The sequence below is a fragment of the Macaca nemestrina genome, chromosome 19 (assembly GCF_043159975.1).
Source record: "Macaca nemestrina isolate mMacNem1 chromosome 19, mMacNem.hap1, whole genome shotgun sequence".
In the NCBI taxonomy this organism is placed as follows: domain Eukaryota; kingdom Metazoa; phylum Chordata; class Mammalia; order Primates; family Cercopithecidae; genus Macaca; species Macaca nemestrina.
In genome coordinates, this window is record NC_092143.1 from 68306503 (window position 1) to 68333423 (window position 26921).

At 44.0% G+C, this 26921-nt stretch overlaps 1 protein-coding gene across 6 annotated transcripts in view; it reads left to right on the forward strand.

Moving 5' to 3' along the window:
* The window catches only part of LOC105465042 (ankyrin repeat domain 29), a 65331-nt gene that overhangs the window by 31600 nt on the left and 6810 nt on the right, over positions 1-26921 (forward strand). For 4 of the 6 annotated variants that reach the window (XM_011713239.2, XM_011713254.2, XM_011713275.2 and 1 more), the window contains 4 exons: positions 2654-2752; positions 12761-12859; positions 14527-14622; positions 20149-20247. In XM_011713239.2, coding sequence (XP_011711541.2) covers positions 2654-2752; positions 12761-12859; positions 14527-14622; positions 20149-20247 — 393 coding nt within the window. The remainder of the gene's footprint in view (positions 1-2653; positions 2753-12760; positions 12860-14526; positions 14623-20148; positions 20248-26921) is intronic. The other 2 variants (XM_011713264.2, XM_011713248.2) reach the window with 2 other exon arrangements.

Here is a 26921-nt window from a genome sequence, read left to right on the forward strand (position 1 = left end):
AGCCACCCTAAGAAGCACAGGTCCAAAAGTTAGATATGTCTTTGGCTATATATAGATAAAGTATATCTGAGAATGTGTAGTACATATATATATACACACATTGAATAGGAAAAGCCAAAGTGTTTGGAAAAGAAAAGCCCCTTTCCATAGTAATTTCATCTCTGTTTTAAGGTGACTCAAGAAATTTCATGCATTATAACTTCAATTTTATATTAAGACCTTTACCTTTACCCAAACAATCTAAATGTTTTCTTTAAAGCAATTGAAATATGGATAGGCAGGGCAGAACTGAAACTTGGAATGCATAGTGAAAAATTCAATGCATGGGTAGTTCATCTTGGAAAATTCCTGAGAGTTTAAAAAAAAAATTAAAAAAACAACAAAAGAAAAAGAAAAGTCCTGAGAGTTTTCAGCAGCTAAGGGCATGGTAGACTTTCTGAAAATTGTATCCCCATATAAAACATCTGCTTGAAAATCTCTACAGGCTGATTAATTTCTTAATGATTGCCTGGAGGGCAGTTTGGCAGCTCAGCTGACACCCACTGGAAATCCAGGACCCTCCACGTGACACACGTGGCTGGACTTGCAGGGAAACGTGTCTTATATTTTTGCTTGAGGTTAGTGTTCCCAACGGGAGGTGTGGTAATTAGCTGGGTTCTAGGTGTTTTCCTCTAGGGTGTGCTCTGGTTTTCCACTGTGGTCTGAAAACAATGAAGCTCACCCTGTGCTGTGAATGTTACCAGGCTGAAGGGAGCATCCAGGGAAAATGCATGCTCTCAGCTGCGCCGTGCATCTGCTGAAAGCACCAGTGATATATGTCCAAGAAAACAGAAATGCCCAGAAGGCACAGATACTCAGTTAAGAAGAAAACTAAAGAGCACTGGAAAAGGGACACTTGCTCTGGGCTTTATGCAGGAGTGCTTTTTTGTGTTTATAGGTGCTGTTGGTGTCTGCTGGGCTGGCAGAGAAACACTTTGTGGAGATGGTTTCTAGGGCAGTTTCATTGAAAACATCTTCCGGGGTTCTTTTGTGTTTTGTTTTGTTTTGTCTTGTTTTGTTTTAGAGACAGGGCATCTGGGTGTGGTGGCTCATGCCTGTAATCCTAGTGCTTTGAGGCAGGAGGATTGCTTGAGCCCAAGAGTTCGAGACCAGCCTGGGCAACAGAGCAAGACCCTGTCTCTACGAGAATTTTTTTTTTTTTAATTAACTGGATGTGGTGATGCATGCCTGTAGTCCCAACAACTCAGGAGGCTGAGGTAGAAGGATCGCTTGAGCTGAGGAGGTTGATGCTGCATTGAGCTGTGGTCACACCACTACACTCCAGGTCTGGGTGACAAAGGGAGACCCTGTCTCAAAAAAAAAAAAAGAGGGAGAGAGAGAAGGTCTTGCTATGTTTCCAGGGCTGGTCTTGAACCCCTGGGCTCAAGCAATCCCCCTGCCTCAGCCTCTTGAGTAGTTGGGACCACAGGTGCCTGCCACCATACCCAGCTGCATATTGTATCTTAATTCTTGCAGAACTCTCATGTTGGGGAACAAGGATAAGGGGACAAGAAAGAGAAAAGGGTAGGAAAGATCTAATTAGAAGGACACCTTTTACTCTCAATTCTTTTTTCTTTTTCTTTTTTCTTTTTTTTTTTTTTTTTTTTTTTTGAGACAGGGTCTCACTTTGTTCCCTAGGCTTGGAGTGCAATGGCACAAACATGGCTCACTGTAACTTCAACTTCCCAGGCTCAAGTGATCCTCCTGCCTCAGTGCCCCCAAGTAGCTGGGACCATAAGCACATGCCACCTTGCCCAGCTAATTAAAACAATTTTTTTTGTAGAAATTTAAAAATAAATTAAAAAGAAATTTTTAAAAAATGAGGTTTGGGGGATTTGTATATCTATCATTTGGCTCTTCATTGACAAAAAGGTGGAAACCTACAAAGAGATGGAGATGGAAACTTATATTAAATGTGTATATTTTAAATCTAATGTATTTTATTTTATTTATTTTGAGACAGAGTCTCACTCTGTTGCCCAGGCTGGAATGCAGTGACACAATCTTGGCTCACTGTAACCTCCACCTCCTGGGTTCAAGAGATTCTTCTGCCTCAGCCTCCCGAGTATCTTGGATTACAGGTATGCGGCACTATACCTGGCTAATTTTTGTATTTTTATTTGTTTTTTGATTTTTTGTTTTTTGAGGAGGAGTTTTGCTCTTTGGTCCAGGCTGGAGTGAAGTGGTGCGATCTCAGCTCACTGCAACCTGTGCCTCTGGGTTCAAGCGATTCTCCTGCCTCAGCCTTCAGAGTAGCTGGGATTATAGGTGGCCACCACCATGACTGGCTAATTTTTTGTATTTTTAGTAGAGATGGGGTTTTGCCCTGTTGGCCAGGCTGGTCTCGAACTCCTGACATCAGATGATCCACCTGCCTCGGCCTCCCAAAGTGCTAGGATTACAGGCGTGAGCCGCCGTGCCCAGCCTAATTTTTGTGTTTTTAGCAGAGATGGGATTTCACCATGTTAGCCGGGCTGGTCTCCATCTGGATTCACCTACCTCAGCCTCCCAAAGTGCTGGGATTACAGGCATGAGCCACTACGCCCACCCTAATTTCTTTTAAAATAAGTGTGAAAGATAATGTTTTTAATGCTTTTAATTTGTTCTCTCTCAGGATGGAGCCACTGCCCTCTTCCTAGCTGCCCAAGGTGGTTACTTGGATGTTATTCGATTACTGCTGGCTTCAGGAGCAAAAGTCAACCAGCCAAGGCAGGTAATGTCCACTGTTGACATTTGCCCAAGCACATGGAGCATGGGGAAAGGAGGGCTGGGTGTCCCCTGGCAGCACATACCTGAGATAACCAGTAAGCTCAAGCCATCCTTTAAACCTTTCTGTTTCTGTGATGAAAAGTTAACCTTTGAGTAGGGTATCTCCTGTTATATGCTCTGAGCTGACCTGAAAGCCTATGAAACCAAGCTGACATCACAGTTCAGTACTTTCAAAACTTAAGTGTTTGATGTCTGAGGTCAAGTACACACTCTGCCACCTCCTATGCAAACGAATTATGGCTGCACTGATCTAATGAGTGCAGGCTAGCCTGGGACTAGGTAAACAGATGTGGGTCGGGTAGCCTGGCCCCTGCTGATAATGCTGCCTTACTACCTGCCCACCAGTTCTTCCACCAAGCCAAAGAGGAGCCCATGGCATTGGAATCATTAGGAGGTTCTGCACCTTCATCTCTCACAATTATTATACTGTTGAGACTTCATTTACCAACAGCAAGCTAACATCTAGCAAGTCAATTAACTGACATTAAAAGAACATAAGTGTAGGCTGGGAGCTGTGGCTCATGCCTATAATCCCAGCACTCTGGGAGGCCGAGGCAGGAGGATCACTTGAGGCCAGGAGTTTGAAGCCAGCCTGGCCAACATGATGAAACCCTGTCTCTACTAAAAATGCAAAAATTAGCCAGGCGTGGTGGCACATGCCTGTAATCCCAGCTACTTGGGAGGATGAGGCAGGAGAATCACTTGAACCTGGAGGCAGAGGTTGCAATGAGCTGAGATCACAGCACTGCATTCCAGTCTTGGCAATAGAACAAGACTCTGTCTCAAAAAAAAAGAGTAATAATTTTTAAAAAGAACAGAAATACAGGATTATACAGGCAGCACTTTATAAACAGTGAAGAACCTTCCAAATATACAGTATTATAATTAGCTTCTCTTGTGTAGGTACTATTTTTGTCCAGATTAACTTTTTTTTTTTTTTTTTGAGACAGAGTCTTGCTCTGTCGTCCAGGATGGAGTGTGGTGGCACGATCTCGAATCCATTGCAACCTTTGCCTCCTGGATTCAAGCGATTCTTGTGCCTCAGCCTCCCAAATAGCTAGGATTATAGCTGCGCACCACCACGCCCAGCTAATTTTTGTATTTTTAGTAGAGATACATTTTGGTAGACAGCCATGTTTCCCAGGCTGGTCTCGAACTCCTGGCCTCAAGTGATCTGCACCCCTTGGACTCCCAAAGTGCTGGGGTTACCGGTGTGAGCCACCATGCCTGGCCCCAGGTTAATTTATTTTTAACAAAACATTTCAAATTAAGGAAACATTACTAAGAAGGTAGTTTCCTAGGGAAAAGTCAAGCTGATTTTGTACCCAGGCACATCTCCGCTGTAATATGACCTGATAAACAGGAATGCCTCTCTGTGTTCACATAATGAATAGCTATGAGGACTTCAAGGTTGGTCTGAGCTCTTGGACACAGGTTTCTTTGGTCTTTAGAAGCCCAAGCACATAAGGAGCCTGAGAAAAAGAAAGAGCCTTTGGGCAGAGTGGTTTGAGGTTAGAAAGGCGAAGTGGTTTTGAGGTCAGGAATCCCGAGTTCTCGATCCATCTCTGCCAATAATTTGAGCTGTGTGGTTTTGAACAAGTGAAGCAACCTCTCTGGGCCTGACTTTCATCACTGAAAATTAGGAGACTGAGCAGGATGAGCCTGATGATCTCTTCAAATGCCCATGTTTTAAATAACTGTTTTATTCAACATTCAATCAGTATTTCTTGAGTACTTACCATGTGCCAGACAGTGCTATCAATGTAAGGTTATATTTTTAGAGTTGTAAAGTTTTTCTTAGGTGGCCCCAGGAATACTCCTGGAAAAGGAAGCAGTTTCAAAAAAAGTTTTACTTCTGTACCGGCTAGAGTTGACTTTTGAGGATTGGAGTTTAATCTTTTCGTATTGGTCCTTCTTATTGTGTTGTTGTTGATTGATTCTGAATCAGAGGCTTCATTTTACTAAAATTAGTAAGAGGAATTGGTTATTTTTAGATTGTGTAAGTTTGATTTGGGGGCCATAATTGAAGATACCACTGAGAATGTGAGGTTATCAAGATTATCAAGTCCTCTCTATTAGTACATCCTTCCAAAATAATTTCTGGCACTTTGAATTTTATTCTTTATATGCCTAAAGTACTATTTGTAAAAAACCAAGCTGATATAAGAGATTATATTTCAAATGTTGCATGAGCCCTGCCCACTTAAATCTAAAATGAGTCACGCAGTGATGTTGAAGCCAAGAAGTTAAAGAGTAAACCAACATTGCAACAGTAGCCACAACACACCACAGCTGTTTTTTCTTCCTCAAGAGTTAGGATAACCTGGTCAAAGTGGATGACCTAGTCTTTGCGTGCAGGGATCCTCCCTCTGGTCAAGGAGCAAGTGCTACTACACCTTCTAAAGACTGCATCTAATGCAATTGTTTTGAATTATTTTGAGTTCAGCCCTGAAAGAATTGTTATTCAGGAAATGGGTGTCTTATAAAATAAGAATTGCTTTGGGGAAAAAAAGGCAATGGAATGTTTCCTTTTTATAGAGTATATACCCCATTGTGCCCTCAAATTATAGTAATTTGTATTACCTACTATGAGCTTATAATTAGAGGTTGTTATCTATCCAGGTCAGACTAGCTCAAGTTCCGTCTTCTCTGAAAGTGTAAACTCTGCATATTTATTCTGTTCCAAGAAAACAGTGCCATGCGTATGATAAAAGTGATACCAGTCCTGGCTGACTTTGTCACACGTTATAAGGAGGTTTAAAAAAAAAAAAGTCTAAATAAAAGTTTCTATTAAAATGGCCTGCACATGGTAAAATATACTATAGGTAGAGCATTTGGAAACCAACGTTTTATTCTGAAATCTCAGCTGACACATTGAGTCATTATTGGAAAAATCCTTGAATTTACAAAATGAGGACAAGGATACCTGCGTGGTTTAATTTCCTAATACTTTTTACTAAATCTGATTTGTAATTGTTGCACTGCCATTCTGTGAAGCCCTACCATTTTATTATGGTATCCTGTAACAGGATGTTGACAAAGTTACATTGAAATTACTCAGCTGACATTTGATATGAGCTTCAGGGAATCTGAACTGTAGTGGGAATGACTTTTCTTTGTAACTCTATCACTGAGAACTAAATGAAGACCTTTTTAGTACTTTGGGATGAGGAATCATAATCCCAAAGCTAGTCATAGCCAGACAATAGGAAGACTATGTTCTTGATTTGAAACTTGAAAAAATATTTTCCTTCCATATTGTCCTAAGCCAAAAGGTCAAGAGTCACAGAGATCATTGAAATATAGATTTCACTCTAAAAATTCATTTTCATTTCTTTCCATGTATCCTCACCAAGTTGAATTGATATGAGTCAAACCTTTTTAATCACTAGCTGAGGTGGCTATTTCTATTTTTCTGTTAACCAAATGCCTTGACATATATTTTCCCAACTCAACTCACCCACCTTATTAAAATAATACTTCTATAGAATGCAAAGATCTGATCCTGTTAACCCAGAGCTGAGGTTAGTCAGTCATAACTCATCTCTGTCTAGTCTTTTTCATGTGCCGAACAGTATTTCTTTGAAGCCTGGAGGAAAAGCCGTCTGATAAAGTGCCTTCTCCTAACAGAAGCCTTGACTTGTACACAGAGTAGCTGGGGCCAGAAAGTAAATGTTCTCCCAGGTCAGAAGCTTGGAGGGGTGAACCCATCAATGGCAGTGGGAGAAGAAGTCAAAAGATTGGCATAGAATCCTGAGGCTTTGGAAATGGGAGCAGACAGCCATAGGAAGGCCTTGCTGCTTGTCAAGGGCAGGGACTCTGTCTGGTGCCCTTTGCACGTGGTGCACACTCAGAAAAAGTGTGTTGACTGCCAGAAGGTCCCCATGGCTGGTGCAGAGCACCAAGAAGGTCTGGAAGCCTGCAGCATTTAGTGATCAGTGCCCTGAGAGTTAGAAGAAGGCTCCAGATATAGGGCCCAGACTTAGAAGCAGGACATCAGCCCCAGGAAGACTGTAAGAGGCAGCTAGGGAGCAGACCCAGATTTTTTGGGTGGAGAGCAGCTTGGAAATTATGGGGATATGGATATCTTAAAATGAAACACAGTTCCCATTTTGCTTATTAACCGTGTGACCTTAGGCAAGTTGCCTACTCTCCCTGAATTTATTCAATATTCAGTATTTTTAGGACTACTGCAAGAATTAAATAAAATAATCCCTGCAAAACTCTTAATGCAGTGTCTGATACACACCCAGTGCAATGTTAGGTATTGCTGTTATTATCATTTCTATGCCAACCAGGCCTCATTGGAACAGAAAAGCCATCAGAAATCAAGGCTGCACTTTCTCTAGTGAGCCATGTGTTCTCTGTCATCTCAAAGTCCCTTCATATGTCTTTCTCTCCCCACTCCTTTCTTTTTTTTACCAGTTTCGTCTGCTTACTTGTATGTGGTCCCCAGGTTTATGGATCAGACTGCCAAACTCTGGGGATAGCCATGTCATTGTCACAGCTCATCTTTGTGCACCAGGCCACAGTGACTGGCTGGCCTGCCTGTCCTCAATCCCATCACCCTTGACTGGGGAGGATAGAGTCGGACCATGGGCAATGCAGCATCTGGTAACATCTCTTACAGACCCATTTGCTGGGCCAGGCACACGATGCAAGGGATAATCATAAGAAATAGGCTCCAGGTCAGGGTAGGGTGGGTAAGAAAATTATCTCAATATTGAACTCCCTCTGCCACGGGCAAGATTCCTCACAGCTCTTGGACTCCCAGCTTAGAATAGAGTTGGTCCCCAAGACTTTCTGACTGGCCTCACCCTGTAGGTAGAAGTAACCCAAGTGTGAAGACTGGAAATCGGGGGAGCAAAGAGCTAGTGCCGCTTCAGATACTCACTCCCACAGAAGAGGATGGTTTTAGTTCTTTTTCCCAAATACTCTCAGGAGCCTAAATAAGACCATACAAGGTTAGTCTCTAATACAGGTTGTGTCATATACTCCATCTCCTGCTGTGATCTGGCTGTAACAATGATCTCGAATCAAATGAGGGAATAACACAGTTGGAGGAAACTACAAAACTCACTCTATTTATCCATTCATCGGTACTCGAATCCTTTCTATGATAGTCAGCTACTGCTGAACACCTCTAGGCCTGGGGGACTCACTCCTATGTGCTCAGTTTCTCTGGTCTTAGCCAACCCTCATTAAACTTTTATACATTGACCCCAAGTCTCCATGTAGCTTTTACCCATCTGTCTTCTTTCTATCACTTGGTCTGAAAAATTGGTCTAAATCCTTTTCTACTTGATGTACACACAAATGGTAAAAGACAGCTATCATAACCTATGAATCTCATCCTTCTTCAAGGTAAACGTTCTATTACTTTTTTTTTTTTAGATGGAGTCTGGCTTTGTCGCCCAGGCTGGAGTGCAGAGGCATGATCTTGGCTCACTGCAACCTCCGCCTCCCAGGCTCAAGCGATTCTCCTGCCTCAGAATCCTGAGTTGCTGGAACTACAGGCGTGCGCCACCACACCGGCTAACTTCTATATTTTTAGTAGAGACGGGGTTTTGCCATGTTGGCCAGGCTAGTCTCAAACTCCAGGCCTCAAGCGATTCACCCACCTCAGCCTCCCAAAGTGCTGGGATTACAGGTGTGAACCACTATGCCTGACGATTACCTTTTTAAAAAAAAGTGCTCTAGAGGTTATAACTTCACAATGATTTATTTGATTTAATATCAAAGTATTAAAAATATCAAAGTATATGGAAGTATTCACAAACCTATTTGAATATTTTTAAATGTTTTTTCACATTTTGATACATTCCAAAGCCCTACAAAAAGGAGCTAAATTGACTTACTTTTCATCATTTTCAAAATTATTTTTATATCTTTAATTTAAAAAACATAAAAAATCATTGTTCTTTTTGTATGGAGATGGGGGCCTCACTGTGTTGCTGAGGCTGGTCTCGAACTCCTGGGCTCAAGCCATCCTCCCACCTTGGCCCCACAAAGTGCTGGGATTACAGGTGTGAGCCACTGCACCCCATCATTTTCATGATGAAAATGAAGGCTCTAACCATTATACCAGAAGGAAAAAATAAGAGAAAACAGAAATTAAGGTATACAAAAGAGGAAAACCTCTCCTAATTCATAAACTAAATAATCAGCTGATAAATAATCTGATTTGACAATAATGCTCTAACTCACATGCAACTCCCTGGGTTCCAAAATCAGATTTGGAGATGTAATTACCAGTAATGAAATACACAGGCGGCCCCCAAATCTCATTTTACCAGTCATTCCTACCTGCTCACAGTCAGTTATCTCACAGGGTCTATGGAAGAATCAAATTAAAAAGCATATGGAAGTATTTTGTGAACAAAAGTACAAATTAAGGGGCTTATTGTTTCTCATGATAAATACTACTCAGATGCAGTTAACATTTCCTGAGCATCTGTGAGCCAGTGCTCGTGCTCACCACCTTTCTATATGTTTTCTCACTTATCTCTGTGAAGCTAATAATGTTTCATTAGAGGACACTCAGACTGAGAGTGATTTGCCTAAGGTCTTATAGCCAGGAAGAACTGATGGCTTTTTCCACCTCCCATGCTATTCCAATTAAGATGACATATTTGATGAGTGTTATCATTGATGTTCTAAATTGATCATAATAATTTTTTGGCCAGGCACAGTGGCTCATGCCTGTAATCCCAGCACTGTGGGAGACCAAGGCGGGTGGATCATTTGAGGTCAGGAGTTTGAGACCAGCCTGGCCAACATGGTGAAACCCCATATCTACTTAAAATACAAAAATTAGCTGGGTGTGGTAGTGCATGCCTGTAGTCTCAGCCTCTCGGGAGGCTGAGGCAGGGGGATCTCTTGAACCTGGGTGGCAGAGGTTGCAGTGATCTGAGATGGCACCACTGCACTCCAGCCTGGGCAACAGAGCAAGACTGCATGATAGATAGATAGATAGATAGATAGATAGATAGATAGATAGATAGATAGATAGATAGATAGATAATTTTTCACAATATAGCACCTCTTAGCACTTTCCCATATGTTAGTTTCAGTTGTTAATACAAGTTTACTAATAATGACCAAGCCATTGAAAAGCACAGCGAATAGACAGCTGGCTGCCATTTTTTGCTGGCTGCCTCTACCTGCCCGCCCTCTGGTGGAGAGAGCGACAAAGAACAAAACAGACCCAGAGCAGGCACAGAGGGAGAAGCACATTATTATTAGCACTGGCTTGGACCCACAATCCCCTCCTGCCTCCCAGGGTCCCACCCACCCCGCTCTGGCTATAGCAGCTGGATTTCCCACCCTGCGTGAAGGAGCCATGCCTGTCCAAGCCACCGTGACTGTAGCTGCTTTTCCTTCTTCCTCAAACGACCCTTCCCCTCTCTCCCACCTAGCAAAATCCTGGTCCTTCTTCAAGACCCAGCTCAGATAGTACTCTATCCAGGACACTGAGCCCACATTCCCCACGCAGCAGCCCTCCCTCCTGTTTCATTGTGTGCATTTCCATCCATACTTTATGATGGCACTGCAGTCATATGGAAACCTCCATGTCTCTTCTCCAGGACTTATTTTTAGCACTCTGCTTGAGACTTAGAAGGCTGGGCTCATACCTCTAATCTCAGCACTTTGGTGGAAAGATCTCTGGAGGCCAAGAGTTCAAGAACAATCTATGCAACAAAGCAAGGTCCCATCTCTACAAAAAGGGAAAAAGAAAAAAAAACATAGCTGGGCATGGTGGTGCACACCTGTAGGTGCACCTAGCCTACTAGGAAGGCTGAGACAGGAGGATCATTTGAGCCCAGGATGTTGAGACTACAGTGAGCCTTGATCATATCACTGTACTCCAGTCTAGGTAACGGAGTCCTGTCTCGAATAATAATTATCGTTGTTGGTTTCTTGAATGATTAATTAAATCTTGAATTAGGAAAATCAAATAAAGAATATAGAAGTGCTTTTAAAATAAAGTACAAATTAAAGTACAGATAGCTCATGATAATATTTAGGTTCAAGAATATTTCCACCAAGAGGACCCTGGAACAATTATGAAGTAGGTCAAAGTGTCTTCCGCTTCCCTCTGTCCTTTGTTTCAGCACCTCTTCCACTGTCTCTCCCAAGACAGGTCCCAACATCCTGTGACTGCTCTTCAGCACCCCCAGATCCTCCTGGGCTCCCAAGTCACCAGCTTCCCCCACCCAGCTCAGATGTCTTCATCCTCGCTCCTTTCCTGGTTCAGCAATGGGCAACAATCTTGTACCTACTTCTGCTAGTAGGCTAAGGTTGAAATTACACATTGCAGCAGAAAATGTAACTTTATGTTCTATAACTGAATCATTTTGCTCATCAGCCCCCCTTCCCCTGATGGGTAATTCAGTCTTATCTGGCTAAAACAGTCTCTTGGGGCACATTACCATAATTACATCAGAGGTTACCTTTAGCCAATTCTGGATCCTGCTACCTCCTGCCCTTCTCTCTGAAGGGACCTAAGAGTCAGACTGTCATCCTGGCATTGAGATGGGCGTGGGGAGACTCATGCGTGGCCCTTGCACTGGTCCGCAAGCATCCTGCACTGGTACACCCCAGGGATGCAGCTGGTCTCGCCATTGTCTGCTGGCCTGGCCATTGCCTCTACTCAGGAAGTCAGGGCGCTATGGCCTTATCTTCCCAACCCCAGGCTCACTCCAGCCCACTGTTTCTCTGTCGCTTCTGATTTCCCACAGACAGACAGGACCCTGGATGCCTAGGTGCTAGATGGATGTGGGCCATGGGGACTAGGGGACCATTGACTCTGAAACTCCCATGGCCATTTCTCTCCTATCTCCCGGGCTCCAGCAGAGAGCAGAACTTCTCTAAAGGGCTTGTCACTTTCTCGGTTTCTCACAAGAAGAGAAAATCCTTTCCCATCTGGAATTCCCCATAACTGACCTGGTGTTTCTACCACCCCTAGGTTACCTCTCCCCCACAACACACCCGAGATTCAACGCAGAGGGGGAGGAAAACGTGGACATTCTCATCTGACCTCCGCCTTCCCCCTCCCTCTCTAGCTCCTTCACACATTAGAAGGCTTTCCCAGTTTCCATCCCGTCTGGTGGGAACCACCGTACTGTCAAGTCCTTCTCCATCCCTTGCATGTTTTACTTTTTTCTCCTCTGGAGCAATATATCTCCACCTCATGGCCTAGTGTGCACAGAGAAAGCAATATTGGGGAAATACTCCCAGATATACGCGGAGGAAATGTTCCCCAAAATGCTGTTCTGCCGTAACTAGTTTATGTGCGTCACTTCCTAGAAGACACAACAACACATTCCACATAAAATTAAGCCCCCTAAGAAATGAGGTGGCTGTGCAGGGTTCTGGACACCAGACTAGAAGAGTGGGAGAAATGACTTGAGTTCTCTGACCTGCAGACGCCACCTCAAAGGAAACTGCCTGCTTTTCTATAGGAATGAAGGGTGTGTATTGTGTGAACATTAAGGTGTGACCCACTGGGAAAGCAAAGAAATGGACAGTCTGCGGGGAATAGACCGGCTTCTCTCTGGGTTTGTGGAATTTGGTTCTGCTGTGGTGTATGTATACAGCTCAGCTGCTCCCCCAAGCCTTCAAAGCAAGGTTCCCATGCATCCTTCCATGAAGTCTGTACCACACTTTTTGGTAAAAGATCCAGCCACAAAATGGATGATTTTATAAGCCAAAATTTCAATACTGGCAATTATTCAAGTAGCCCAGGCTCAGCCATGTGCCGTCTGCGTCCGTGGTCTACACACACCCCCTCCTTTCTTAGTGCCTCCTGGGCGGTGTGGATCAGCTGGAGAGTGTGATCTGCGGTCAGGGAGTGCCTTTTCGCTTTCAGACCCCTGGAGTTAAAGACATTCTGTGAGCGGGTGGGGCCGGGCGCCCCGCTCACGGCGGCCGCCGCCTCCTCTTCCCGCAGGACGGGACAGCGCCCCTGTGGATCGCGTCCCAGATGGGCCACAGCGAGGTGGTGCGGGTGATGCTGCTGCGCGGAGCCGAGCGCGACGCTGCGCGGAACGTGAGTGCCCGGGTCGCGCGGCCACAGAGCGAAGCCTCCCAGCGCGCCTGTGCGGAGAAAACGGGTCTTGACTGAGTCTGCAGCCCACTCAGACTCAGGGCTTCCTCCCAACCTCCACCTGCTCTTGAGCAGGAAAACAAAGTCAAGGTCCGATTCGGTGCTGCTCGGTCTCTCTCCTGCTCCACCCGAGATGACCTTGGGACGCACTAGAGAGGGTGGAATCTTAGCCTCAGGCCTGAGGGTGGTAGAGACCGGGCCTCCCGGCTGTCCTGGGGGCTGGGGTAGGGGGATCCCCTGGCTGGTGCTGCGCCTCCTGCAGGCCCTGCCTCTCGCCTCTGCTCCCTGGGGCTGCAGACCCCCCTGCACCCCGTCCCCTGTAGGGCCGCAGTCTCCACTGGCCTCTGCTGGTGTCACCTAATACTGCCTTTGTGTGCCCCACAGCAGGCCCTTTTCCCCACAAGGAAGGCTTGAAGAGAGCCTGACCACCTATGCTGTTTGCTTTTTGTGTTTTGCTGTAGCCTTTGTATAACCCTTGCTTACATAACCCACCTTCTCCTCTCCAAGTCTAAGCTCCAAAAAAGGGAAATCACCAGATGCTTTCGCCACTATTTCACTGCCCTCTCTCCCACTCTTCTTCTTCCCACAATCTCTGAAGCCAGAAAAGAACCCCCGCGTCCCCCAATTCCATCTTCCTTCTTTCTGATTACAGATGGACCCTAATGGCAGGCCGAAGTAGTTTCTTGGCTACAGGAGAATTGTGAGCTAAATCCTCCAAACACAGCGATTGATACGTGAAAACGGGACAAAAACGAATTTGGAAACTGTGTTCTTGAGCCAGAAAATAATAACAGAAGCTAAATATTAATTTTTGAATTTGGCTTTTCATTCTTTTTTAGCAGATTTTATTTTTTTCTGAGACAGAGTCTCACTCTGTCACCCGGGCTGGAGTGCAGTGGCACTATCTCAACTCACTGTAACTTCCACCTCTGGGTCCAGGCGATTCTCCTGCCTCAGCCTCTTGAGTAGCTGGGATTACAGGCACGGGCCACCACACCCAGCTATTGTGTTTTTGGTAGAGATGGGGTTTCAAGTGACCCTCCTGCCTTGGCCTTCCAAAGTGCTAGAATTACAGACGTGAGCCACTGCACCTGGCCTTTTAGCAGATTTTAATCTATCCCCCATGCCCCTAACCCCCACTGCCCACACACAGGCGGATACCTAGAGCAGACTAGGGCAAGGTTGTATAAATTTTTTTAGAAACAGTAAATACAGCTCAACAGTGATCTAAATTATTAAAGACAGTTAACCATTTCTGCTAAGTTATGAACAGCAGAGAATGCCTCTTTGATGCATCCATGGCCTAAAAATATGCTCTTGAAATTCCCCTTGTCCCTGCCCAGTGTTCTCAGGAACTATAGGAGTATGAATTCCCAAATGGCAGAGTTCTAACATAATCTAAGTCACTGTTTATCTGATACTCTTTCATGCAGAATTAACTGCTTAATATTCTCTAAAATGCTCCTAGATTAAGAGACATTGCTGATCTGTGCTTAATTTACACATTTCATTCATTTCTGGCAACGGTACTTTCCAGTTCCCAACTGACAGCGCTCAAGCAACACAGACATGTGTTAATAATCAACTTTTATTTTCCTCTTTGTGTTAAGGATGGCACAACGGCATTATTGAAAGCAGCCAACAAAGGGTATAATGATGTCATAGAAGAGTTGCTTAAATTCTCACCCACTCTTGGTATTTTGAAGGTAAGACCTAAAGAGAAATTTTACTAATCTGTAAGAGAGAGGTTGGAAAGTAAGTCCTCACTTGGGGACTGTGTTGAACTTGGGTGCCTGGTTAGTTGGATTCTTTTTTTTTTTTTTTGAGACAGAGTCTCGCTCTGTCACCCAGGCTGGAGTGCAGTGGCTGGATCTCAGCTCACTGCAAGCTCCACCTCCCAGGTTTAGCCATTCTCCTGTCTCAGCCTCCCGAGTAGCTGGGACTACAGGCGCCCACCACTTCGCCCGGCTAGTTTTTTGTATTTTTTTTAGTAGAGACGGGGTTTCACCGTGTTAGCCAGGATGGTTTCGATCTCCTGACCTCGTGATCCGCCCGTCTCGGCCTCCCAAAGTGCTGGGATTACAGGCTTGAGCCACCGCGCCCGGCCTAGTTGGATTCTTGAAAGAACAACCTGCAGCTTCTTGATGCTAGAGATCCCAGGGGTACTGGTAGAAGTGGGGAGGTGGTAGAAAGTGTGGACCATAGTCTGTTACTACCTTGTTTTCCAGAAAAAAAAAATTGACAGTAGTAATGAAATAGCTAAATTGGAAAGTATACCATATTGACACCATTTGGAGGATTCGTGAAATCAAGGAAGAAGAACAGACACTTATGTTCGTTCTCTTCATTTTCGTGAGCGAAGAACCACTCTGTTTTGTTCCCTTAAGTGAAATAAAATAAGCCTCAGACACCTGGAAGCCTCAGAAAATATGTCAGTTTGGAGACCTGGGTCCCCCAAAAAACAGAGCCAACCTCTTTTTTTTTAAAGTTTTGATCTTTTTGTTTTGTTTTGTTTTGCTTTTTGAGATGGAGTCTCCCTTTGTAGCCCAGGCTGGAGTGCAATGGTGCGATCTCGGCTCACTGAAACCTCTGCCTCCCAGGTTCAAGTGCTTCTCCTGCTGCAGCCTCCCAAGTAGCTGGGATTGCAGGCGTGCCACCATGACGCCCGGCTTTCTGTATTTTTAGTAGAGATGGAGTTTCACCATATTGACCAGGCTGGTCTCGAACTCCTGACCTCAAGTGATCCACTTGCCTCAGCCTCCCAAAGTGCTGGGATTACTGGTGTGAGCCATCCCACCTGGCCTAAATTTTGATCGTTTTTGATTAAAATATTTATAACCTATAGCATATATAAGGAGTCAGCAAATTTTTTCTATAAAGGCTTAATAAATATTAGTATTTCTATTTACTAATATAATATTAATTATATTATTGTTATATTAATTTTATTATTAATTATTATATTATGTTATTTATTATGTTAATAGTAATGCTTACTAATATTTTAGCAAATATTACTAAATAGTAAATGGTAATAAATATTACTAATTACTAATATATTTACTACAGTAAAGCTATATTAATATATAAATATTACTATAGCAAATATATACTATAGAATGTATTTACTATACACTATATATAGTATATATAGTATAAATTTAAATTTTTTCAGAGATAGGGTTTCATTCTGTTGACCAAGCTTGAGTACAATGATGCAATCATAGCTCACAGTAATCTTGAATTCCTGCCTCCAGTAATCCTCCTGCCTCAGCTGGGACTACAGCCACACACCACTGCACCCATCTAATTTTTAAATTTGTTGTAGAGATAGGGTCTCACTATATTGTCCAGGTTGGTCTCAAACTCCTGGTCTTAAGCAATCCTCCTGCCTCGGCCAGGAGTCATATTAGTATATGGCATATATTTATTATATATAGTATATACTATACAATATATACTATATACTGTAAATACATACTATATAATATAGAGTATATACTATATAATATAAATATATACTATATATACTATAGAGTAAATATTTATGTCTAATAATATTTACTGAAATATTAGTAAATATTACTGTCACCAGATAGCAAATATTTTAGGCTTTGTGGGCCATACAAATCTCTCCCAACTGCCCCAGCTCTGCTGTGGTAATCCAAAAGTAACCATAGAAAATACAACAAAAAGGGCCAGTGCAGTGGCTCATACCTGTAATCCCAGCACTTTGGAAGGCTGAGGCGGGTGGATCACTTGAATCCAAGAGTTCCAAACCAGCCTTGGCAACATAGCTAGAATCCATCTCCACAAAAAAAAAAGTTTTTAAAATTAACTGGTCATGATGGCATGCACCTGTAGTCGCAGCTACTTGGGAGGCTGAGGTGGGAGGATGGCTTGAGCCTGGGAAACAAAGCTGTGATTGAGCCACTGCACTCCAGCCTAGGCGACAGAGGAGACCCTGTCTCAAAAAAAAAACTTAATTCCTGTGAAACTTTATTTTTGAACATTGTATTTATGGAATTTCATGTTTTCACATATTATGAAATATTTTTTCTTCTTTTAATCTTTTTAAAATCATTTAAAAATGTAAAAACAGGCTAGGCGCAGTGATTTATCCCTATAATCCAGCACTTTAGGAGGCTGAGGCAGGAGGACTGCTTGAGGCCAGGAGTTAGAGACCAGCCTGGACAATATAGTGAGACCCTAGCTCTACAACACGTTTAAAAATTAGATGGATGCAGTGGTGTGTGGCTGTAGTCCCAGCTGAGGCAGGAGGATTGCTTGAGCCCAGGAGTTCAAGGTTACTGTGAGCTATGATTGTATCATTGCACTTCTGCCAGGGCAACAGAGTGAAACCCTGCCTCTGCAAAAATTTGTAAAAGTAGAAACAGTTCTTAGCTTGCAGGATTTGATTTGCAGGCTGTGGTTTGCTGACCCCTGAGATATAATGCTCCTGTTTTATTAAATACAGGACACCAAATCTTTTCTAAATTGACACAGTGGCTTAGATTTGGGGCTATCCTCTCAGGGTCTATCAATGTATATAAAACCTACTTGCCCTTGAATGACCCCAGACGCTTTTTGGATATTTTGTGTCTGCTCTTTATATTTTTAGATTCCACTCTTGCTGACAGTTAATACAGAACTGCTGTTGTCAGTGTGTTGGCCTCTCTCCCCTGTGCTAATGAGCTCATGAGCTACTTCATCTGCTATGAGCTTTTTTTTTTTTTGGAGACAGGGTCTCACTATATTGCCCAGGCTGGTCTTGACCTTTGAACTCGTGGGCTCAAGTGATTCTCTCATCATCCTGCCTCAGCCTCCTAAAGTGCTGGGATTACAGGTGTGAATCACTGCACCTGGCCTGCCATGAGTTTTAGAAGCCAGAAAGCGGCGCGTGTTAAAATTGTTTGTCAAGTAAGAATAAACCATCTATGAAAATGAATTCTATGAACAAAAGGAACAAGCTTTAGAAACCTTGGAGTTTGCAAAATCTAGTCTTGTTTCAAACAGCTCTTTTTTGGCTTTTAAAAAACTCCTGGTCTGGTGTGGTGGCTCACACCTGTAATCCTAGCTCTTTGGGAGGCTGAAGCGGGTGAATCACCTGGGGTCAAGAGTTCAAGACTAGCTGGCCAATGTGGTGAAACCTTGTCTCTACTAAAAATACAAAAATAAGCCAGGTGTGGTGGTGTGCACCTGTAATCCCAGCTACTCAGGAGTTTGAGGCAGGAGAATTGCTTGAACCCGGGAGGCAGAGGTTGCAGTGAGCTGAGATCGTGCCACTGTACTCCAGCCCAGGTGGCAAGAGTGAAACTCCATCTCTAGAAGAAAAAAAAAAAAAAGCAGAAGCCAGAAAGCTGCACTTGTTAAAATTGTTTGTAAAGGCCGGGTGCGGTGGCTCACGCTTGTAACCCCAGCACTTTGGGAGGCCAAGGCGGGTAGATCACCTGAGGTCAGGAGTTCAAGACCAACCTGGCCAACATGGTGAAACCCTGTCTCTACAAAAATACAAAAATCAGCTGGGCGCAGTAGCTCGTGCCTGTAATCCCAGCACTTCAGGAGGCAGAGGCAGGTGGATCACAAGGTCAGGATATCGAGACCATCCTGGCTAACACAATGAAACCCCGTCTCTACTAAAAAATACAAAAACTTAGCCAGGTGTGGTGGCGGGCACCTGTAGTCCCAGTTACTTGGGTGGCTGAGGCAGGAGAATGCCATGAACCTGGGAGGCGGAGCTTGCAGTGAGTTGCCATCACGCCACTGCACTCCAGCCTGGGTAACAAAGCGAGACTCCATCTCAAAAAAAAAAAAAAAAAAAAAAAAAAAAAAAAAAAAAAAAACCTTGTAAAGTAAGAATAAACCATCTATGAAAGTCAATTCTATGAATAAAAGGAACAAGCTTTAGAAAGCTTGAACTTTGCAAAATCTAGTCTTGTTTCAAATAGCTCTTCTTTGGCTTTTTAAAAACTCCTGGTCAGGCATGGTGGCTTACACCTGTAATCCCAGCACTTTGGGAGGCCGAGGCAGGCAAAACACCTGAGCTCAGGAGTCGGCGACCAGCCCAGGCAACATGGCGAAACCCTGTCTCTACAAAAAAATACAAAAATTAGCAGGGCGGCTGTTACACACCTGTAGTCCCAGCTACTCAGGAGGCTGAGGCACGAGAATCGTTTGAGCCCTGGAGACGGAGGTTGCAGGAAGCTGAGATTGCACCATTGCACTCCAGCCTGGGAGACAGAGTGAGACCCTGTCTCCAAAAAAAAAAAAAATTCTGACCCATGTTGCACACAGGTGAGGTTGATAGATTGGCTAAGATTTAGACAAGTACATTGTTACAAGAGTAGTGAATTATCATACATATTTAAAAGCAACCATAGAAAAATGCTACTTTGCTGGAATTTTTCTCTGGGTATGATATTTTACTTTTTTACAAAATCAGAGTGGTTTCTATTATGAGTAATTAATTAGGAAACTAAGTTTGCATTTAGGTACTATTTATAGACATATGTACCCTCTAGAACCATGTCTTATGGCTGCCCACTGTTATTAGTTTTGTTATAGTCTCCTCCCCTCCTCTCCCTGGTCCAGCTACATGCTGCATTTAGCTGGTTTCTTATTTTGATAAATATTTGCAATAAATGTCAGAAAACATTAACAGCTCATCTGTGAGGCCCTTCTGTGCTCAAAAATGCTCCAACTCAAAGCTCTGGGGCATTGCCTCACCCCACATACTCTTCCTCTTAAGCCCTGTAGCTCCACAATCACAGTCCTGCCCACCTGAGTGCTCAGAGTATCTGCAGCTGGGCTGACAGGTCAGCCCATTGGCTAAACAGCTGTTCATCTAGCCTTGCTGGAAGAGGCTCAGCAAAACTACAAAGACTGTATGTGTTGTCCTTGAAGAACAAAAATGTTGGGCACGATGTTGTTGTTTCTTCTGCAACAAGTTCCAAAGTGTATAAAACAGAGTGACCATGAAGTCATGTGCCCCCTCAGCCCGATTCCTTATTTCACTTGGAAGAGAACATTAGCAATATTTGTACTGACCATCAGTTGTGTATCCAAGGACACTATACTAGGGGCTGATGTGACTTTGAAAAGTACAAGGCAAGATAAGGAAGCTTGAGGGTATGAGGTTACAGTCTTATCACCCAGATGGTTTATGATGAAAGACATGCTGAATGCCAATGGTTGTGAGCTCACTCCTGACACACACTGTCATTTTCTCTTAGAACGGGACATCAGCGCTCCATGCAGCAGTGCTCAGCGGGAACATTAAAACAGTTGCGCTGCTCCTAGAAGCAGGGGCAGACCCATCCCTGAGAAACAAGGTACCCACTTAAATCTTTTAACACCATTGGACCCCTTGAAGTGTCCTCCTAGGCCAGGAAGGATAAACATCTCCCTGGCTCCAGTCACCATCTTCATTCTTTGCATAGTAAGGGCATTCAAGGTTGCTATTAGTAGGTGATTAGTGAGCAGTACAGTTGGACCCAGGAAATTCTACTATTAATAAAAACCCTGACTCATATCAATGGTTTTCTTTCTTTCTTTTTTTTTTTTTTTTAAACAAACCCTTGTGTTGAGGGCTGACTTTCAATAGATCGCAGCGAGGGAGCTCTCTGCTGTGTCCGAAACCCTGACCCAGAAGCAGGTCATCTCCAAATGGTTTAGCGCCAGGCTCCCCATGGACATGCGTTGTGTGATGGGTGAGGGGCTAGCAATGGTTTTCTTTATTTTTGAGACGGAGTCTTGCTCTGTCACCCAGACTGGAGTACAGTGGCGTGATCTCGCCTCACTGCAACCTCCGCCTCCCAGGTTCAAGCAATTCTCCTGCCTCAGCCTCCTGAGTAGCTGGGATTACAGGTGCATGCCACCACGCCCGGCTAATTTTTGTATTTTAGTAGAGATGGGGTTTCACCATGTTGGCCAGGCTGGTCTTGAACCCCTGACCTCAAGTGATCCACCCACCTCCACCTCCCAAAGTGCTGGATTACACACAAGGCACTGCGCCCGGCCAGTGGTTTTCAGTTAACAGTGGTGCACCCTCCTGGTGGAGGTGAAGAAGAAAGGTAGAGCAGTTACTATAGGAGTAAGTATTGTTCTATCATCCAAGATGTGCCCTAAAACTGCCAAAATTCTGGTAGTTTATCACCATTCCCATAAGTTTGATGTTCATATCTTGAGAATTGCTTGTGCTATATTTGGTTGCTTTTGTATTGTTAACAGGAGTACATGCCACTGATACAAAACAAACCCACTTTTTTCTAGCCCTAAATTGTTCATTTACAATTAGGCCAAACTTTGAAGTGGGAGGGTACACAATAAGAATTTTTTTAAATGATTGTCATTTTGCTTCCTCCTCTTCAACATCTGCTTAAGCTGGCACATGTATAGATTGCAGCAGAGGAGAGTAGCCTAGGAAAGGTCTTGAGAGAATGCATAGGCCAGGCGCAGAGGCTCACTTCTGTAAACCCAGCACTTTGGCAGGCTGAGGCAGGTGGATCGCTTGAGCCCAGGAGTTCAAGACCATCCTGGGCAATATGGCGAAACCCTGTCTCCACAAAAAAAACAAAAATTAGTCAGGTGTGACAGTGTGTGCCTGTAGTCCTAGCTATTGGAGAGGCTGAGGTGGGAGGATTACCTGAACCTAGCCAAGGAGGTCAAGGCTGCAGTGAGCCATGGTCACACCACTGCACTCCACCCTGACTGACAGAGTGGAGAGAAAATGCACTAAACTACAAACTTTATTTATTTATTTATTTATTTATTTATTATTTAAATGTAAATTTTTTTTCTTTTTATAGAGATGTGTTTTTACTATGTTGCCCAGGCTGGTCTTGAACTCCTGGATTCAAGCAATCCTCCCACCTTGGCCTACCAAAGTGCTAGTATTATAGGCATGAACCACAACACCTGGCCTAAACTACAAACTGTTGTTTGTTTGTTTGTTTGTTGTTGTTTTGTTTTGAGTCTCGCTCTGTTGCCAGGCTGGAATGCAGTGGCAACCTCCACCTCCAAGGTTCAAGCAATTCTCCTGCCTCAGCCTCCCGAGTAGCTGGGACTACAGGTGTGCACCATCACACCCAGCTAATTTTTTTGTATTTTTAGTAGAGACAGGGTTTTGCCATGTTGACCAGGATGGTCTCCATCTCTTGACCTTGTGATCTGCCTGCCTCGGCCTCCCAAAGTGCTGGGATTACAGGCGTGAGCCATAATTACAAACTTTTGAAGGAGGAAGTGGTATTGGTGTTTACGAATAGAGGAGGATGTAAAAGCAACCTTCACTTTATACTTTATACTTAACATACCCTGAATTTTTCTAAGCATATATTACTGTGTTAAAAATTTTTTTATAATAAAAACAAAAACATATAACGTTTCATGACATTTTGAAAAGAAACCTTAAAAAGTGCCAGTTAGGCCAGGCGCGGTGGCTCAAGCCTGTAATCCCAGCACTTTGGGAGGCCGAGACGGGAGGATCACAAGGTCAGGAGATCGAGACCATCCTGGCTAACACGGTGAAACCCCGTCTCTGCTAAAAAATACAAAAAACTAGCCGGGCGCGGTGGCGGGTGCCTGTAGTCCCAACTACTCGGGAGGCTGAGGTAGGAGAATGGCGTGAACCCGGGAGGCGGAGCTTGCAGTGAGCTGAGATCCGGCCACTGCACTCCAGCCTGGGTGACAGAGCCAGACTCTGTCTCAAAAAAAAAAAAAAAAAAAAAAAAAAAGTGCCAGTTAAACAACATGCCAAGGATCACTTTTTTCCGTTTGACTCAGCGTGTAGAAGTATTACTTCCCCATTCCCATTGAATTGCTTGTCTATAGCATTTCTGCTTCTCTCTCCTTAGATACTTGGATTTGTTTTCCATTAGCTGGCCTGGTTGTGTGATAAGCCAGTTGAAATCACAATTGCCTTTCTTTAGATCTTATCTTTAGACCTTGTGCACAGACTTCCTAAAGAGACCAGTCTTTGTTGGTGAGCTATCCAGTACTGAATTAAGGCAAGGAGGAAACATTAGACCCGTTACATAGAAACTGAAAAATGCAATTCCTTGTGTGTCTCCTAGAATAATGGAATAACTACCAACAATAATGATTATGAGTAATTTCAAGGGGGCAAAATGCTGGACTTTGGACCCTCCTGAATCCAAGCAAGTGTAACCGCCCAATGGGTTCACCTTGCCTCCTGCCTAGACAGAACTGATTTATCAAGACAGGGATCTTGCAATGGAGAAAGAGTAATTCACGCAGAGCCAGCTGTGCGGGAGACAGGAGTTTTATTATTACTCAAATTGGTATCTCCGAGCATTCAGGGATCAGAGTTTTTAAAGATAATTTGGCGGGTAGGGGCTTGGGAAGTAGGGAGTGCTGATTGGTCAGACTGGAAATGGAATCATAAGGGGTCAAAGTTAGGTTTTCTTAATGTTTTCTGTTTCTAGGTGCGATGGCAGAACTGATTGGGCCAGATTACTGGTCTGGGTGGTGTCAGCTGATCCATCAGGTGCAAGGTCTGCAAAATATCTCAAGCACTGACCTTAGGTCTCACCATAGTGACGTCACCCCTGGGAGCAAATCGGGGAGGTTCAGACTCTTGGAGCCAGAAGTTGCATGACCCCTAAATTGTAATTTTTTTTTTTTTTTTTTTTTTTTTTTTTTTTTTTTTGAGACGGAGTTTCTCTCTTGTTGCCCAAGCTGGAGTGCAATGGCGCGATCTCAGCTCACTGCAACCTCCGCCTCCTGGGTTCAAGGGACTCTCCTGCCTCAGCCTTCCAAGTAGCTGGGATTACAGGTGCACGCCACTACGCCAGACTAATTTTTTGTATTTTTAGTAGAAATGGGGTTTCACCAACTTTCACTTTGGGAAACGTTTCCCAAAAGTGATTACAGGCATGAGCCACTGCGCCTGGCCCTGAATTGTAATTTCTAATCTTGTAGCTAGTTTGTTAGTCCTACAAAGGCAGACTGGTCCCCAGGCACGAAGGGGGTCTTTTCGGGAAAGGGCTGTTATCAATTTTGTTTCAGAGTCAAACCACAAGCTGAATTCCTTCCCAGAGTGAGTCTGACCTATGCCTGGGAATGAACAAGCACAGCTTAAAGGTTAGAAGCAAGATGGAGTTGGTTAGGTCTGATTTCACTGTCATAATTTCCTCAGTTATAATTCTGCAAAGGCAGTTTCACAGGGAGGAAATATTAGTACCTGTGTATAGAAACTGAAAAATGCAATTCCTTGTGCATCTCCTAGAATAATGGAATAATCACCAGCAATAATGGTTATAAGTATTTTCCAGTGGACAAAATGCTAGACTTTGGACCCTCCCTTAAAAATGACTTGAAAACATGTGGGGGCACTCCTGTTGGAGCCTCACACTGCGGAAGCCCTTAGACACCTGGGAGGAGCTGCGAGGGAAGCCCCCAGCTTCCTACCAGCCACTCCATAGAAGCCAGTCTTGTTAATAGCAGCTCCACAGGCAAGGGTGTTGGGATTCCTGCAGAAGGAGCATTCTTGGCTCTCATTCATTCATTCAACAAACACTAGATACCATGCACTGTGCTATGTGCTGGAAATGCAATAGTGAAAAAGATTCACAGTTGCCGCTTTCATGAAGCTCAGAGTTTAGTGGGGGAATAAAGACAACTAAACAAAGCAATTGCAATACGGAGTGACAAGAGCTGTAAGCAGGGAAGGAAAGAATGGTTTGGAGGCTTCCGGGAGAAAGTGGCTTCTCAGCTAGTACAGAACACTCTTCTGCTCCAGGCGTTCCAAGACTTCTGCTCTGGGCCTTCGAGACAGATGCCTGAGGAGAAGGCCAACGGGTCGCCCCAATAGCCGCTCCTCACGTTATAGCCATTCTTCACGCCATTCCTCACGCTATAGCCATTCCTCACACTATAACCATACCCCTGGGTGCAGGGGTCTTATGTTCCCAACCCCTTGACTGAGCACATCTTCCTCCAGGAGCAGTGGGGAGATTTAGTGGTTTGATACTGTAGTATCATGAATATGGGCCTATGGTCCTGCTCCATAATAAACGAGATAGCCTTTAGGGGCTAGCCTGGGGCACTCGCCATCACATCAATCTGTACAGTCTCAGCAACCTGAGAATCTAGTGGGGACTAACTGGGAGAGAAGAGGAATTAAACTAGGATTTTAGAACGACATGGAAGACAGAATGGTGATGTGAATGACCAAAACTTGACAACACGATTTGAAAGCATAAAGCTTTTTTTAATGGCAGAGGATATGGACATTCATGGAGATAGTCACACAAGGCAACACGCTGGCAGGCTGGTAGACAGAGGTAGAGCTTCTTAAGTTCCCTTCTCCTTGACTGCAGAGGTTCCTCTAACTACCCACCAGTCTGCTCACCATGGACCAGCCACTGATGTAGACAGCTCAATTATTCCTGAGTGTTTGCTCTGAGACTGGATGAAGCTTAGGTCTGTTTACCAGGAGCATTTCTCTGCAGGCCCGGGTGTTAGACCTGTACAATGTCTGTTCCTGCAGGAACTAAGCTAACAGAACTTTACCTCATAGAGAAGCCTCTGGTGTGTACTAGCATAGCATCATAATTTCCTCTGTGATTGAATCCAGCATTGGCGTCAAGGGTCCCATGTGGTGGGAAGGGGTGCAGCCACAGGACAGCTGCACAGCAGACTATTTGTGGCAAACTTACATTTCCTAACAAGTGAAGTCCCAGCCAGCAGATAGGGGTGAGGGAGCAGGATCCAGCTAGAAGATGGGGACTGCAGAAGCTTTACCTAGGATCAAGTTTCCAGATAAAGCAACTGGGGTTCCAGGCTTGGCTGCAGGAGAAAAAAATATGGTGAGACAGGTAACATCTATAACCAAGCCTCCCTCCCTCATTCTGCATGCCACTTTCCCTTTAATGGCCTCCCCTGAAATTCCCAGAACATCCTTCTTACTTTTTAGAGACAGAGTCTCACTCTGTCACCTAGGCTGGAGTGCAGTGGTGCCATCAAAGCTAACTGTAACCTCGAACTCCTGTGCTGAAGTGATACTCCTGCCTCAGCCTCACAAGTAACTGAACTATAGGCGTGAGCCACTATGCCCAGCCACGAGAACATCCTTCTGATTCCTCTATACAAACAGTTCTCAAAGTGGGATCCTTGGACCCCTGAAGATCTTCATGACCCATACAGGAGGTCTAAGGAGTCAAAACAAGGTTGGGTGTAGTGGCTCATGCCTGTAATCCCAGCACTTTGGGAGGCAGAGGTGCGAGGATCACTTGAGCCTGAAAGTTCAAGACCAACCTGGGCAATATAGCAAGACCCCATCTCTATTAAAGAAAAATCTATTTACAATTTTAAAAAAGAATTCAAAACCATATTCTTGATAATAAAAAGATGTTAGTTTAGGTGGTTTGTGCCTGTAATCCCAGCAATTTGGGAGGTTGAGGCAGCAGGATCGCTTGAAGCCAAAAATTCAAGACCACCATGGGCAATATAGCAAGACCTCATCTCTTTAAGAAATTAAAAAAACAAAAACATAGCTGGGCATGGTGGTGTGTGCCTGTAGTCCTAACTACTAGGGTGGCAGAGGTGGAAAGATCGCTTGAGCCCAGCCAGGAGTTCAAGGCTGCAGTGAGCTACATGATTGTGCCACTGCACTCCAGCCTTAGAGAGAGAAAACCTGTCTCCTAGAAAAACAAACAAGATGTTACCTGCCTTTTTCACTGTGCTGACATTTGCTCTAATGCTACAGAAGCAAAAGCAATGGTGGGTGAAGCTATTGGGGCCTTAGTACACATCAAAGAAGGAACACTAAACTGTACTGGCAAAATATTTTACAAGCCGTTATAAATTATTTTATAAATTTTGTAAATTATTTTACAAAAATACCAGTTGTACTTAAGAATGTCTCTGATAAAGCAGTAAAAAAAAAAAGTGTCAATTTTATTAAATTTTGACTCTTCCTATACATCTTTTTAAAATTCTGTGTGATTGGCTGGGTGTAGTGGCTCACACCTGTAATCTCAGCACT